A 13,647-nucleotide genomic window follows, 5' to 3' on the forward strand; every position below is an offset into this window, starting at 1 on the left:
AGGGAAATCTGCAGAGGAATAAATGAGGGACTGGGAAATTTGAAAGCGCCATTTGGTGAAGCATTTCCATTTCCAGGCTCAGCTAGCATCCTGCAGAGCTCCGTGGTCTGAGATTGGATTTTAGAGAGATGACTATGATGCAGTGAGACAAGGAAGAACCAGGGCCGTATGAGACAGGGGGTAAGTTTCCATTGGCGCACACTGGCCTCAGAATGAAGGTCACACTCCCAGCTCTTTGCCTGCTTTCCATCTTGTTTGCAGAGCTCAGCAGGGAGAACCCTATGGGTTTGCCAAATCTCTAGGCCCAGTCTCACCTCTGGGCCTCTGTTGAGTCTGAGTTTCATCTCTTGCCAGCAGGACTTCTTATGTTATTTTGCACCTTACTAGTGACTGTTTTTTATAGGAGACATAGTAGGGGTGAGTGTGTGTGATCCAGGGCAAGGGCTCTTCTAGCATTTGAACGCAGCCCAAGCCATGCCTGCTGAATGGCACGGTTGTGGGAGACTGGGGGATGCAGGAGTCACCTGCTATGTCAGCTGGGGACCAGCTGGGGCTGCCTTCCAAACTCCCTGGGCTCCCAGGGGACAAGAAACAAAGTTACTGTACATTCACCCCCTTTAACAGAGAGACCAGAAGACAGAGTGGGGCCTGTGGAATCAGGCTCCAATTCCTATCCACTCAGTGTGGCAATGCATGCTGAGCTACTTTGGGCAGGAGATTTTGTTTTATTTTATTTGGACTGTCACTGCCACTCCTTGCTGAGATGAGTGGCTTCACTGACTGTTGAAATGCACTCCCCTCATGGGTGAGCTGGGGAGGGGCTTCTGCTGGGAGCCTGGGGGCTAGAGGGGGCTGAGCAGGGCCTGAAGTGAAGACTTAAACACTCCCCCAAGTCCTGCCTCCAGTTCTTAATCTTTTCAGAGTCAAGGCTACTTTAAGACTCTAACAAAATCCAGAAAATCAGGTGTGTAAGTGTGCACACATGCCATTTTATGAACCTTTCAGGAGGCTGTGACTCCCTGAAGCTCTTCCACAAACCTGTTGCCCCACAGAGCACAAACGTGCTCCAGGGCCTGAATTCAGACCCCATACCTTGTCCATATCCCCTCAGCCATGGCCTCCTTCCCACATCTCATCTTCCTGTGAGTCCCCCACCCTTGCCCTGCCATGGCCTTGGGCCCCTGGTGGTGGTGGGCCCCTGGTGGTGGTGGGCCCCTGGTGGTGGTGGGCCTTTCTCACCTGGGAGCATGCTCAGCTGCCTCACACACCCTGGGCTACCCCAGGGGAACATGACCCCTGATGAGGCTGGGCTGCTGGGATGGAGGCTGTGTGCCCCCCAGAGCCTGCTGTGTCAGGTTCCTGTCCACTCTGGGAGGGAGACACTCCCTGGTGGTGGATACCAGCCTCATCACAGTCTCACTCCTTGTCTGCCCACATGCAGCCAACTCTGTGGGGTCTCATTTATTTAACACATGCTTCAAGAGTCTCCGGTAGGCCAGGTCCTGCTCCAGAAGTGAGGGGCACAGTGCTGAATAAGCCAAGGTCCCTGCCTCATGGGTGCTTCCCTCTCACTGCGGGAGGAGTAGACAGAACATGAAGCGGGGTTAGGTGCTGGAAATATTGTGACAGATTCTGAAGCCAACTAGAGAGTGACAGAGGGTTGCTATTTTGGGTGGAGGGGTCAGGTCACCTCCGAGGAGGTGACAGCTGAGCCAGGTTGTCAGATCATTGGCTTTTCCCACTGGATATAAGGTCCTGAAGGGCCTCTTCAAGGTGAGTTTTCACAAAACTGACTTCAGGGGCCAAGGGCATTGGCTGGGTCCTGCAAGGAACAAGCTGAAGGCATTCTTCTGGACCTGTCCTGGGAGGCAAAGTCTACACATCCCCTTGCACAGAATGGTGGCCACACCCAAGACGAGGGGCCATAGCCCAGCTTAAGGAGAGGACACTGTGGATAGGGCATGGCACGGCTGGGCCATCCCCACCCTGGAAAGGGAACCCATCAGAGACACCAGAGAATCCTGGACCACACCAGCTCTCACCTTGGGTTCTCCCTCCTCACCTACCCTGGTGACTCCAACCGCAGATTACTCCTTCCAGAAGGGACCCTGGTTGGCCTGGCTGGAATGTCCCTATCCTGAGGCACAGTGCCACTAGAGGTCCTGAGATCCAGGCCTGAGAGGAGGACATGAGTGGGAAGGTGAAGTGGGCAGCAGAGGCAGCTGGCCAGACAGTTCTGTCCTCACCAGCCTGTGAGCAGAGCCCAGAGGCGGGCCAGCAAGAGATAAGTACTCTGCCATCAGGCTGAGCCTTATCTTCCCCCTGCAGATACTCATCTCTGCCTGGCTGGATGCTGGCAACCCACAGTGGACTTTTGAACCCCATGTCAGTGCTGGTACTTGCTTGAGAAGCAGAGGCAGGGCGCTGTGTGGCCTGGCAAACCCCTGCCTGCCCTGCCTCAACCCCAGGCCTGCTTCTGTGAGCTGAGCGTTCTTGCCTTCAACTTCAGAGAGCTGCCCTATTGAAGCATTCCTACCTGATATGGTATCACTTGGACCAAGAAGATCAATGTACTGGCCCCTTTACATCTAAGACCCCCAGAAGATTCAGTTCAGGCCTATTAAGTTTAGAATAATTCCAAGGACTCTGCATAATGAATCTATATCAATGAAGATTTTAAATTTTTAGGCAGATGACCCCAGCGTGGAGTCAGATGTCATTTGGGTTGTCTGATTAATTGCTCGAACCTCTCCTGTTCCCAAATTAACAAAACCTCAACATTTTTCTTTGGGCAGCTACCAACCTCTCCTCTAAATCACTGCAGTTTCCCAGAGAGATGACTCAGTCCAAAGAGCATCTAAACACCAAGCCAAAAATAAATAAATAAACAAACAAATAAATAAATAGAATAAATTGGAGCTTCAGCTGGAGAATCAGATCAGATCTGTGTCACATCACTTGAGAAAATTCATCTTTCCTTGGAAAATGATACAATCATAGCTGGCATTTACTAAGGTGAGTTGTGGGCTGGACACTTTCTGTCATTCACATGCAATAACTCATTTAATCCTCACAAGTACCTTATGAGACCAGGGCTATTTTATCTCTGTTTCCTAGACAGGGAACTGAGCTCAGGGAGAAATCAATTCTGCTCCTGCCTTCCACGACCAGGCCAGATGAAGCCTGAGTCACCTGGGGACCTTTCCTTCCAGCCTCAGCCAGGACGCTCTCTCTCCATAGTACAGGTTTTAATACTCCCTCCAGGATCTCTGTCCCTGGCCTCCAGAAATCTTCTCGGTTTCCATGCAAAGAAGGCCAGCCCGGAGACCCAGGGCACACTGCTCCATGAAGACTTCTGGCTCCAGGTTCTACCTCACCAGGCCTGGGTCCAAAATAAATCATTTCATTAGACTTAATAACATAGTCCCTTTAACTGCAAAGTGTTTGCAAATAGTGGGCCCTCCAGTCTGCTTTAATGAACAGATAAGAATCTTTGTAATTAATTCAGAGATGGTTTGCATGTAAATGGGTATTCTTCTGAGTGTTCTGAGACGATTTATTGTTTTATATATGGGATAAATACGCTTCTGACCATCCCTCCCTCCAACAAACTCCTCTGCAATCAACAAGCCCTGAAGATTATTTTAGCAGAAGAATAGCAGCCCCTTTCTGCAGAGACCTCATGGCTATACCAGAGCCAGAGTGCTACCTATCTTACTCCAGCCTCTCTCCACTAGGCCCACCAACCTTCCCTCACAGCTCTGCCTGGACCTCTGCCCTCCCTCCAGAAGCAGAGATGCTGTGAGGCTTCAGCGCCATGTACGTTTCATATGGTATGGGGTGATAGGCCTCCAACTGCAGTGTGCATGCATAGTTTGTGTGCACAGTTGTACACGTGTGTGGGGGTGTAGAAGGGTGTGCCTGCCAGTTTGGCAGGTGTGTGGATGAACAGGGCAGCCCAGGGAGTGTGCATTTATGATGTGTATTCTGCATATGTGTAGGGAGTGTGTACATGTGTCTTCTGCTAGCCCTGGCTGCCCGCCAGAACCCAGTATCTTATCTTCTGACAAAGATGTCACTTTAATCACTGGTTGCACCTGGTGCTTTGTTGTGTTTGTTCCTGCAGTGGGTCTTTCTGGGATAGAGGGTCACCCTGTGGCTCTGGCACATCTGGAGACTTCCTCCAGGAACTGTGCTGCTGTAGTGTTCTTTGCTCCCCCTCACCTCCTCTTTCCCCTTCCTTGAGGGACATGGCTTTTGCCCAGTGGGCTAACCACAGTCCAGCTCCTCCGTCCTGTGCCCACCCCTTCCCTTATGGAGAGCCATCCCCCTAGGGGATGAATCTGGAGCTGTGCCTGGGGGGAGGGGAGCAGAGGGGAAGTGTGTGTCAGGTAGGAGCTCCCAACAGCAATAATGAATTGCATCCACTTTGGGTGGCCTCCGCTTTGCCACTTGGAGGGATGGAGATAGAGGTGGGGGATAAATAATGAAAAACAGAGAGGCCAGAGGAAAAAGGAACCCTTTACTTGCCCCCTCCACCCATCTGCCACCATTGCCCTCCTTCCTTCCTGGGTGTCTGCTGGTGGAATCCGTTTGGGGGACATGAGAGCTGGGTTGCAGTAAAGAGTGGACAGAGGTCCACTCTCCAGGCCTTGTTCACTTTCCCTTGGCTCCTGGTCACCTCTCCTAGCTGGTGAGACTCCTCCTGGTAGGAGAAGCTACAGGTTCATTGCCAGTAGCCTTGGCCTAGTACAAGTGGTAGAAGCCCTGTTGTAAAGGAGAAGAAAGTCATTCTAGAATTGTATATCAGGATGGGAAGGACACTTCCAGTCCCACAGTGGGACCAAAAAGAGGGAGGCTGCTTGAGGTCACACAGGGACCCAGGTCCTGCTGGCCTTATGCTTCCAGAAGGTTCTGTAGCTGTCTGCCCTGCCGGCTGGGAGCTCTACCAGGTGCTGAGGCTCATGCCAACTTCAGCCCTAATCCACACCCTGGGAGGGTTGATTTCTGTACTTGAATCCATGCTGCAGATGGGGTCACAAGTGCACACAGAGGATCAGTCTGAGGAGCACCCCCAGAAAACATCTCGTCTAGATTCACTGTCTCACAGGAAGGTCAGAAACTTATTAAAGTTATACTGGGGGTGTGGGCCTAGAGACCGGGTCTCTTGGCCCCATCTGGGCTCCTTCCTGTGTACTAGATTCCTCCTTCTGGCCTCGCCCATATCTAGACAGCAGAGGCATTTTCCTCTGCAGCCCAGAGACCCAGAACTCCTCAGGTTCACCTTTCCAGTGCTCTAAGCCTAGGGGAGGGTCACTTCCTTTCTCTCCCTATACCTGCTTCTTTCAGCCAGGCCCCTTCAGGGCTCCATTCTTGCTACCCAACCAAAAAAAAAAAAAAAATCCATCCCACCTCCTCAAACCTTTGTTTCTGACATCTCAGCCATCTGGTGGCCTTCCCTAAGGCTTCCCCTTAACACCACCTACAGACCTGTTCCAGCCTGCCTTTCTGGATGAACTGCCTGGCTTCCACATTTATTTCCTCTGCTCTGTGGGCTAAGTGCATACATATATTCTCTGCACTTTGCACTTGTTTATCTGAATGTATGAATGCTGTAGTCTGTCTTCCATCTTCTACATGGCCTAAGCAATAAATAGGGTCTCATAGCCTTGTCCCCATCACTGAGCACATCAAATACTTAGAGACCCTCTCGTTCCCTGTTCCACCACCATGTCTCTCAGCCTCATCCCCCTTTACTTGCTTTCAGTTGCTTCAGGATGTGGCAGGAAACAGGTAGTTTTGGAGCTGCCCACCAGCTCAGTTCTAAGCTGGAAATTGCAAGTTATTTGCCTTTGCTCTGTCCCTGTTCCTCATCTAGCAAATAGGTCTAGAAATTCCTCTCTTTTACTCCTGTTAGCAATACAGATGTTCAAACAGTGGGGCCTCTTCAAGGGTCTGTGGATTCTGCTGAGCAGTGATAATTTCCATGTCTGTATGCCCAGAGCTGCTGAGGTACTGGCTGAAGGTCACACAGCAAGGGCACTGACAGACCCCAGGAATCTCTGCCAACCTGTCGAAGGAAGTTTCAACCCTTTAAATGAGAGTTTCCAGCTCTAATCTATTATTGTATTTTCAATTTTCTCAACTTGGTCTCAAGACCTCTCTCCTCAACCTAGAGGACTTCTTTTAAGGGCAAGTGGAGAGGAGGTGGGGAGGGGACCCAGTGCCTGCATGTAGTAGGCACTTGTCGATATTTGTTGCAGACCAGCATGTAGGTGGATCCAGGGCTGGTGTGGAGAAAGATAGCAGTGTGGGGGTTGGGTCGGGGAGCTGAGCGCTAGGGTAGAGACAGACTCGGGGTGCTTTCTCTGCATCTCTTTGGCTGCCTTCTCCAGCCCTGGCTGTCTGAGACATCTCATTTTGCTAGCAAGCTGATTCATGGGCCTGGTTCCCCCAGTGCTCCCTGAGCAGCTCTCTGTCAATAACTATTCTTTACAAGGTCCCTCGATTCATTTTCGGGGTTGAAGACAAATTTTTAAAGAGGAGTTCAGTGCCAGGGCCATTCCAGAGGGGCTGTTAACTTAATGTCCCGCCTCATTCCTCTAAGCCTGCTCCCTCTTGAACTGCGTGAGGGTCAGGACTTGCCATTTCTAGAATTGCTTCTGAGTTCTTGGATTTGGACAGGAGGTGAGGGATGAAGAGACCAGGATGCAAATTATAGGACAGGGCAGTTGGTGGGATTCTGATTCTGTCATGGGTTTGTGATGTGCCTTTAAATATCACCCCCCCCCCCGCCCCCAAAACTTCCTTCCTTGCTTCCCTTTGTGTAGGCCTGGATGCTGGTGAACACCACCATGATAATATCCATTTCTTCTCTGGCCTGCTCACTGGGTTTTATTTGGAAGAGGCCTCGGCATTGTAGACTAGCATGTCTCCCTCCCCCGGCCTCCACGTGGGATAACACAGTTCTGCAGCTGAGAGCCACTGTCTGCACAGGCCGCTTCAGTGCGCCCACAGTGCAAGGTGTGTGCACACACATGAGGAAGACAGAGTCGGGTGCCATGTATTGTCTGTTCTCCAGGAGCTGCTGCTCCCACCCCATCTGGTCGCCTCCATTTATTTAAGAAAAATCCAACACAGTGGTGGGTAGAACCCGAGAGAGAAAAGTGGCTGTGGGATGGGTAGGGGAGACGCCCAACTCCCTCTGCCTTTGCCCATCCCAAGGTCCTTCACAGCATTCTCTGGTGCCCTCTCCCCCCCTCCCATCCAACAATACCATTTCCTGGGGGGTGGGGGTGGCTGCCCCTGCAGAGAGGGAAGGAGGGATCAGCAGAGTGGGAGGGGCAGCTAAGGCGTAGTGCTGATCTTGCTGTGGGCAGGCAAGAGGCACCCAGCCTCCCTGGGCTGGCCCAGGCCGTGATGCTCTGGAGTGTGGATGGAGGACTCCTGTTTGGCCCTGCCCACAGCCCTTGGAGGCAGAGAAGGGAGTCCTGAGGGCTCAGGAAGTACCTGGCTTGGTGCCAGGCCCCTCTGTAGAGTCAGCTCCCAGGTCCTGGGAAGGGGCAGGGGGCACCCAGAAGCCAACAGAAGCTCTAAGTGTCCCCTACCCCTCCAATGTTTTGTCCACAGCAAGATCCTTGGCAGGGCAGGCAGCCACTACCTCCCCACCCTGCAGGACAGAAATCCCTGAATAGTGGTTTGAGAAAAGTCTTTGTGCAGCTTGTGACACAAGACCCCCCCAGAGTCCCCCACACAGGGGAAAGATGGGGGACAAGGGAGGCAGGGGCGGGGCACAGTGTGGACCCACCTTGCCCCAAGCTTGGCCTCCGTGCCTCACTCTTGGGGTGGAGGGTTGCCTAGGATGGAAGGAGGTTTGGAAAGGGAACGCGGGCTGGGATTGCTCTCCTGCTTGCAGGCCCCAGGAGGAAGGAGCCTCCACCTGCAGGGGCAGGAGAGGGTAAGGTTGAGGCAAAGGGCCAGGAAGGAGCAGACGGGAGGTGGCCGCCTGCACAGAGCAGAGCTGCAGGGCAGGGAGTATAAAATCCACTTCAGCTGCCTGTCAGAGTGAGCAGGGGTCCTGGCTGTGTCCCACACAGAGCCCACCAGTAGGGAGATGCCTCTATGCGATCTCTTTGATTCTGCGCATGTAATTGTGCAGGTCTGGAGGGGGTGTAGGCCTCGTGGCGCCTGCCACATCTGGGCAGCCCCAACCAAGGTCCTCTTCATCCTCCTCATCCTCTTCCCCAGCAGGCACAGAGTCATAGGCCAGCTCCTCTGAGGGCAGTGTGGTGAAGGTGGTAAACTTGACGCGCTTGCGCTTGGACGTGGGAGAGCTGGCCGGGTCCTCTGCCTGGTCCCGGGCAGAGCCTCCGGAGGAGCCATCGCCCCGCCCGTGCACCTGGCTCTGGACGCTGGTCTGCGAGCTGCCACTGCTGTGGTGGTCGCCGTGGCAGCAGGCAGGCACTGTCTCCAGAGGGTTGCCAGTGGGCGGTGACAGCTCCCCCTGTACTCGTAGTGGTTGCCCGTTGCCCAGGAACACCCAGTGGTGAGAGTGGTCCATGCTGGTCTGGCCCTCGGGAGGGATGCGCTTGTGCCGGTAACGCAGCACGAAGACAATGCAGTTGATGAGGAAGACGAGGATGGCGAGGCAGAAGACCCCCAGGAGCGCATACATGCCAATCTCCAGGTCCGTCAGCCCACGCGGCATCTGCAGGAAGCCGGTGGGCAGAGGCAGGAAGTCTTCTGTGGGTGGCATGGCGGGGCTGGCAGTGCCCGGGCCTGGGGCCTCAGGTGGGGATATCGCCGTGCCTGGCGGGCCTGCACCCCGAGCCTCATCCTCACCTCCGCCAGGCCCTGGCTGGCTGGGACCCGGGTAGTCATAAGTGGGGTCCTCCTCATCCCGTCCAAAATGCACCCGGAGGCCCACGGGGGTCGTGGCCAGCACACTCTTGCGCTTGGTCTTCTGACAGCTCTCAGCAATGGTGAGCTCTGCACGGAGCAGCTCCCCGGCACCCTCGGCCTCGGCCACCACCAGGGGGAAGGCCCGATCCTGGGTCACTGTAGCCACCCTCTCATCCAGGCTGCTCACCAGCAGCCCATAGTCCCGTGGGCTGTAGAGGGAGAGTGGGGCCGTCGTGCCATCACTATAGGAGAGCCAGAGGCTCAGGAGGGCTTCCTGGAGGAGGAGAGGACAGGAGTCACAAAGCTAGTCCTGCTGCCTTCTCGGCTTGATCCTGATCTCTGTGAGGTCAAGATACTCTGACACCCTCTTGCGTTCCCAGTGCCAGAACTGTGACCTGTCCACTTCACCCTTCTCCCTTGAGAAGATGGAGGTAGGTTCTGCTACGGGTCTAACTCAAATCCCTCTGTTGCAGGAGTAACCCACATCTCCATGCTTGACCTAGGGTCAGCCCTATCAGACACTTGGAAATCAGGAATACATACCCCACCTCAGCCTTTTCCTCCATCTGTTCAATCCTTCTGAGAACTGCCCTCCCTGCAGAGGAGGGAGTAGGGCCAAGAGAGAAAGAACTGACCTGGGGTCACAGAGCAAGTTAGGGGCAGAGGATTCCCATGTCCTGACTCCTGGCTCCATGTTCCATGCCCGCTTTCTTACTCCCTGTGCTTCCACAGTGTCCTGTAGCCAGTGTCCTAGTGTATCTGTGGGGGGCTGTAGTTGGGCTCCAGAGAGGAGTGAGGATAATTCCTGGGGTGGCAGAGGTGATGGGTCCTCTGGGAATCTGAGAGAGGGAGCCCTCAGCAGGATCTCAGGGCAAGGGTGCAGAAAGCAAGACCTAGGTCAGATTCCCTGAACAGATGGCAGGGAGATGGGGTGGGGCAGGCATGCGGAGCATGAAGGGGAAACCATCCTCCATTATCCAAAATCCACAGATGGGGACGTATAGTGCAAGACCAGTTCTGCAAATTCTTCTTCCACACCTTAATTCCCTAGGCCGGGCATCCAGTTACCTGCTTGAGGAAGCTAAGGGTCTGCTGGGCAGCTGTAGTGGCCAAGATGGTATGGCTGCTCCCAGGGCTGGGTCGCAAAGAGAGGGCAAGACTGGCCACGACCTGGGCCTGTAGCTGTGTGATGCTGACCTTCTCCTCTGTCACTGTCAGCAGCGTCTCCCCTAGCACAGACTCCGTCAGTGGGGATACCACCTGAGGCAGAGCAGAGAAGGGATGGGCGATGGCTTATAAATCAGTACCCCCAGGGTCCCCAACTTGGGAGGAATCCTAATGTGGCCGCAAAAGAGGCTCAGAGGAGTGGGGGAGGCTGGGAGCCTGGATTACTAGGCATTACCTTAGGTCTGCAACCAGGAGTCAAGTTTAAGAGACCAAGCAAGGGCCAGAAGCTCAGGACCCAGGTAGGAGCACAGATAAGAGAGGTAGGTAGATTTTTTTTTTAAAAGATTTATTTATTTATGCATATAAGAACTGGGGTATGGGCCAGAGATGTAGGGGCGGGGTGAGAGGATTCACCAGAGAGAGTGGGGAACAGAACAGGCAGAATAACTGAAATATACTGTTGAGGGGAGCAACAGGTGAGTCAGGAGAGGTCTGCTATGCCATATGGGTAGCTCCCTGGCCAGGGATTGAACTTGTGCTTCAGTGGCTGCAGATAGCTTCATAGGTTGCATCCTAACCCCTTGTGCCACCAGGGAGGCCCAAGAGGTTGGTAGATTTTAAGGAAAACAGCAACCTCCACACAGTGACCAATAGCAACTAATGCTCAGTCTCAATGTCTGGGAGAAAAAAAGGGAGTGGTGGGGAGTATGGCAAATGGGAGTATGGCAAAGGGGGTACTAGTATTAACTTTGGCTGATTATTGCCAAGTGGGAATGTACATATAGTGTTGTCAGATTCATATTTTGTAAACCAGAAATCTAGATTAAAATAAAAATGAGAACATTCCCAATTTTTAAATGTTGACTGAATTATTTCCCAAATAAATACATTTGCAGGAAGATTCCAGCCCATAGGTCACACTATACAATCTCTTAGGTAGGTGATTTCTACTCAGGCACCTGATTATCAAGAAGGTCAAAGGTGAGCCTCCTAGATCCCCAAACCTCTCTTTCCTGGCCTCTATGTTGGCTGACCCCTTTCATCGCTCCCTCCGCTCATCCACACCTGTTCTCACACTGAGCCACATAGGAAAAAGGTTGATAAGTCTTCGAGTGAAACCCTTCACCAAAGTGAAGCTTTGATGGTGGAATTTTAAGCAGAGAGGCAGATTGCAAAGGAAGAATGTTTTGGGATCTAGCTGGACTATTCCCACAGGCTGAGGGCCCTGGGAGTCCTATCATAAAGACATCTGTGTTCTACCCCCACAGGTAAACAAGAATCCCAGCACTGCCCCTAGTGCCTACCTTGAAGGGCGTGGTGCCCGGTTCCAGGCCTGCCAGCGTGCTGCTGTCTACCATGCGCGCCACTCGGGGGTCGCCCACCCGCATGAAGTCACTGACCAGGTCGGTGACCTCCACCAGCCAGTCTGGGCCCAGCATGGTGACCACCTGGTCGGTGCCCTCGGACGAGGTGGTGTGGAACTGGGTGAAGACCTGCAAGGTGGCATGCTGGTACTGCAGGGTGCAGCCCCGGCTGGCGCTCTGCCGCCGCTCCTCCTCCTCCTCGTCATCATCCTCACTCTCCCGGGCAGACCTGGGGTGGGGAGGCACACGTCTTGGCTCCTCAGCCTGGCTCTGACAGGCACAGGTGACTCCATCACCCTTGGCTTGTTCCTCCTCAGTCAAACCCCCTTCTCCACTCCCTTCCGCCCCCAAAGAAGAAGCTGTGCAAAGGGCAAGCCTCCCCCCACCCCCCCACCCTGATTCCTTCCTTCTGTCTCTGACAAGCTTGAAGCCAAGAGTTCAGTCTTTTCTTCCTTAGAAAGGTATTGTCTTGATCTACCCTTGCTCCTGCCCTTCTGTGCTTGGCTTAACCCACGCCTGGCCATGGTTGGCATTGAATCCTAACAAGTGCTGCCTCTTTCAGCACTAAGCATGCACTGGCCCTGTTCTCAGCGCTGAGCTGGAACAAAGGCCATCCTGGTTGGCATGTCAGGAGCTGGGCTGAGCTGTGGCCTATGCTGTGTGACCAGCAGACTTGTAAATGATGAACTTATAAGTGATTAGCAGAGGAGGTTTCCAAAGTATGGTAGGTGCAACCTGGGTTCCTCTTGCTGCTCATAGTAAGATGTGAGATGAGAAAGAGACACATTGAGGGAAGAGGGTAACAAAAGGGAAACTGCCAAAGATCCACTACCAGGGAAGGGTCTCTGGAGAGAGTGAAGTGTGTGGGTTGTGCACTGCTTGAGTCTCAGAAGGACCAAACAACGAGAACATTTATTCACACACAGTGAATAACTGTGTTAACTAGTTGAGCCCTCACAACAATCCTATGAGGTGTTAATGTGCCCATTTTACAGATGAGGAAACTGAGGCACAGAGAGGTCACCCAACGAGTGAGCTGGGATTTAAATCCTGGCTGTCTGGTTTCAGAGTTCACTGTGCCCTCACTACCCAGCATCAGCATCACCTGGGAGCTGGTTGGAAATGCAGAATCAGACTCCATTCCGACCAAACCCCCTGGGTTTTAACAGGATCCTCAGGCGATTTATGTACACTTTGAATTTTGAGCAGCTCTGATCTACACTGCCTTGCTTTTCCAAATCGCTGCAGAACTGAACTGAGTCCAACTTCCACTTGGCTGCCTGCTTCTCTCCCCAGCCCCTCCCCTCTGGCTCTGAGCTGCCTGCCGCTCTCCCTTCTCTCCCCTGCTGGCTCTTCTCTCTAGCAGCCGTGAGTGGGTGAGTTGAGTGCTCTGAGAGCCCAAGCCCATGGCCCACAGATGTGCACAGCTGTGCGAATCATGTGTGCCTGGGTTGATGTGTGCTCCTGGTGTGCCTGCGCAAGTGCACGCATGTGTAGGTGTGCAAATTCTGGGTTGGCATGTCTGCTTCATCTTGCCTGCTGCCTGGGTGCTCTCTCAGCCTGTCTCTCAGTCAATGCCTTTTCACTTGTTCTTTAAGACTTAACTCAATAGTCATGTCTTCCAGGAAACCTGCTTTGATTTCTCCTGGAGAACTGGGTGGTTCTCTCCTTTGTGCCACTTGATTCCCTGCACACAGGGTTTACGTGTCCACCATACTCAGTGGCACGTACATGATAACCTGACTGGTCCAGCAGTCAGGCTATCATGTACATGCACCCGTCACATTCACCACACCTCTCAAGCATCTATCAGTGCCTGGCACACTGCAGCTACTCAATAAAAGCTTGTTGATTGCACAACCAACCTGCAGATTGTGTACAGTAAATCCTCACTTAACATTGCCAACAAGAACTTGGGAGCAGCGACTTTAAGTGAAAAGATGTATAATGAAACCAATTTTATAAACAAGAGTTAAAAGTTCCCGTGGCACATTTCTGATCACAAAATATCACTAAATTTCTAAAGAAATGCCCCGGATATTTCTAATATTAAACAATCATTCATACTCATTCATACATCCATTTTCCGACCTGCTTATTCCAGTTCAGGGTCTCAGGCAGGCTGGAGCTTATCCTGACAACCCAGGGGACCTAGGCTGGATGCACACAAATGCACATATGCACACACACGTGCATGAACACTCACACTCATTTA

The 13,647-nt window shown here is 53.0% G+C and overlaps 1 protein-coding gene across 1 annotated transcript in view; it reads right to left on the reverse strand.

Annotated features, from left to right (window-relative positions):
* Nucleotides 1–8,119: 8,119 nt before the first annotated feature.
* The window catches only part of TMEM132E (transmembrane protein 132E), a gene marked incomplete at both ends in the record, with an annotated part of 50,945 nt that continues 45,417 nt past the window's right edge, over nucleotides 8,120–13,647 (reverse strand). Inside the window, 3 exons of the mRNA XM_084238190.1 lie at nucleotides 8,120–9,175; nucleotides 9,970–10,161; nucleotides 11,373–11,661. Of these exons, the coding sequence (XP_084094316.1) occupies nucleotides 8,120–9,175; nucleotides 9,970–10,161; nucleotides 11,373–11,661 (1,537 nt within the window). The remainder of the gene's footprint in view (nucleotides 9,176–9,969; nucleotides 10,162–11,372; nucleotides 11,662–13,647) is intronic.

Source organism: Talpa europaea (assembly GCF_964194135.1).
Source record: "Talpa europaea genome assembly, chromosome: 7".
NCBI lineage: Eukaryota > Metazoa > Chordata > Mammalia > Eulipotyphla > Talpidae > Talpa > Talpa europaea.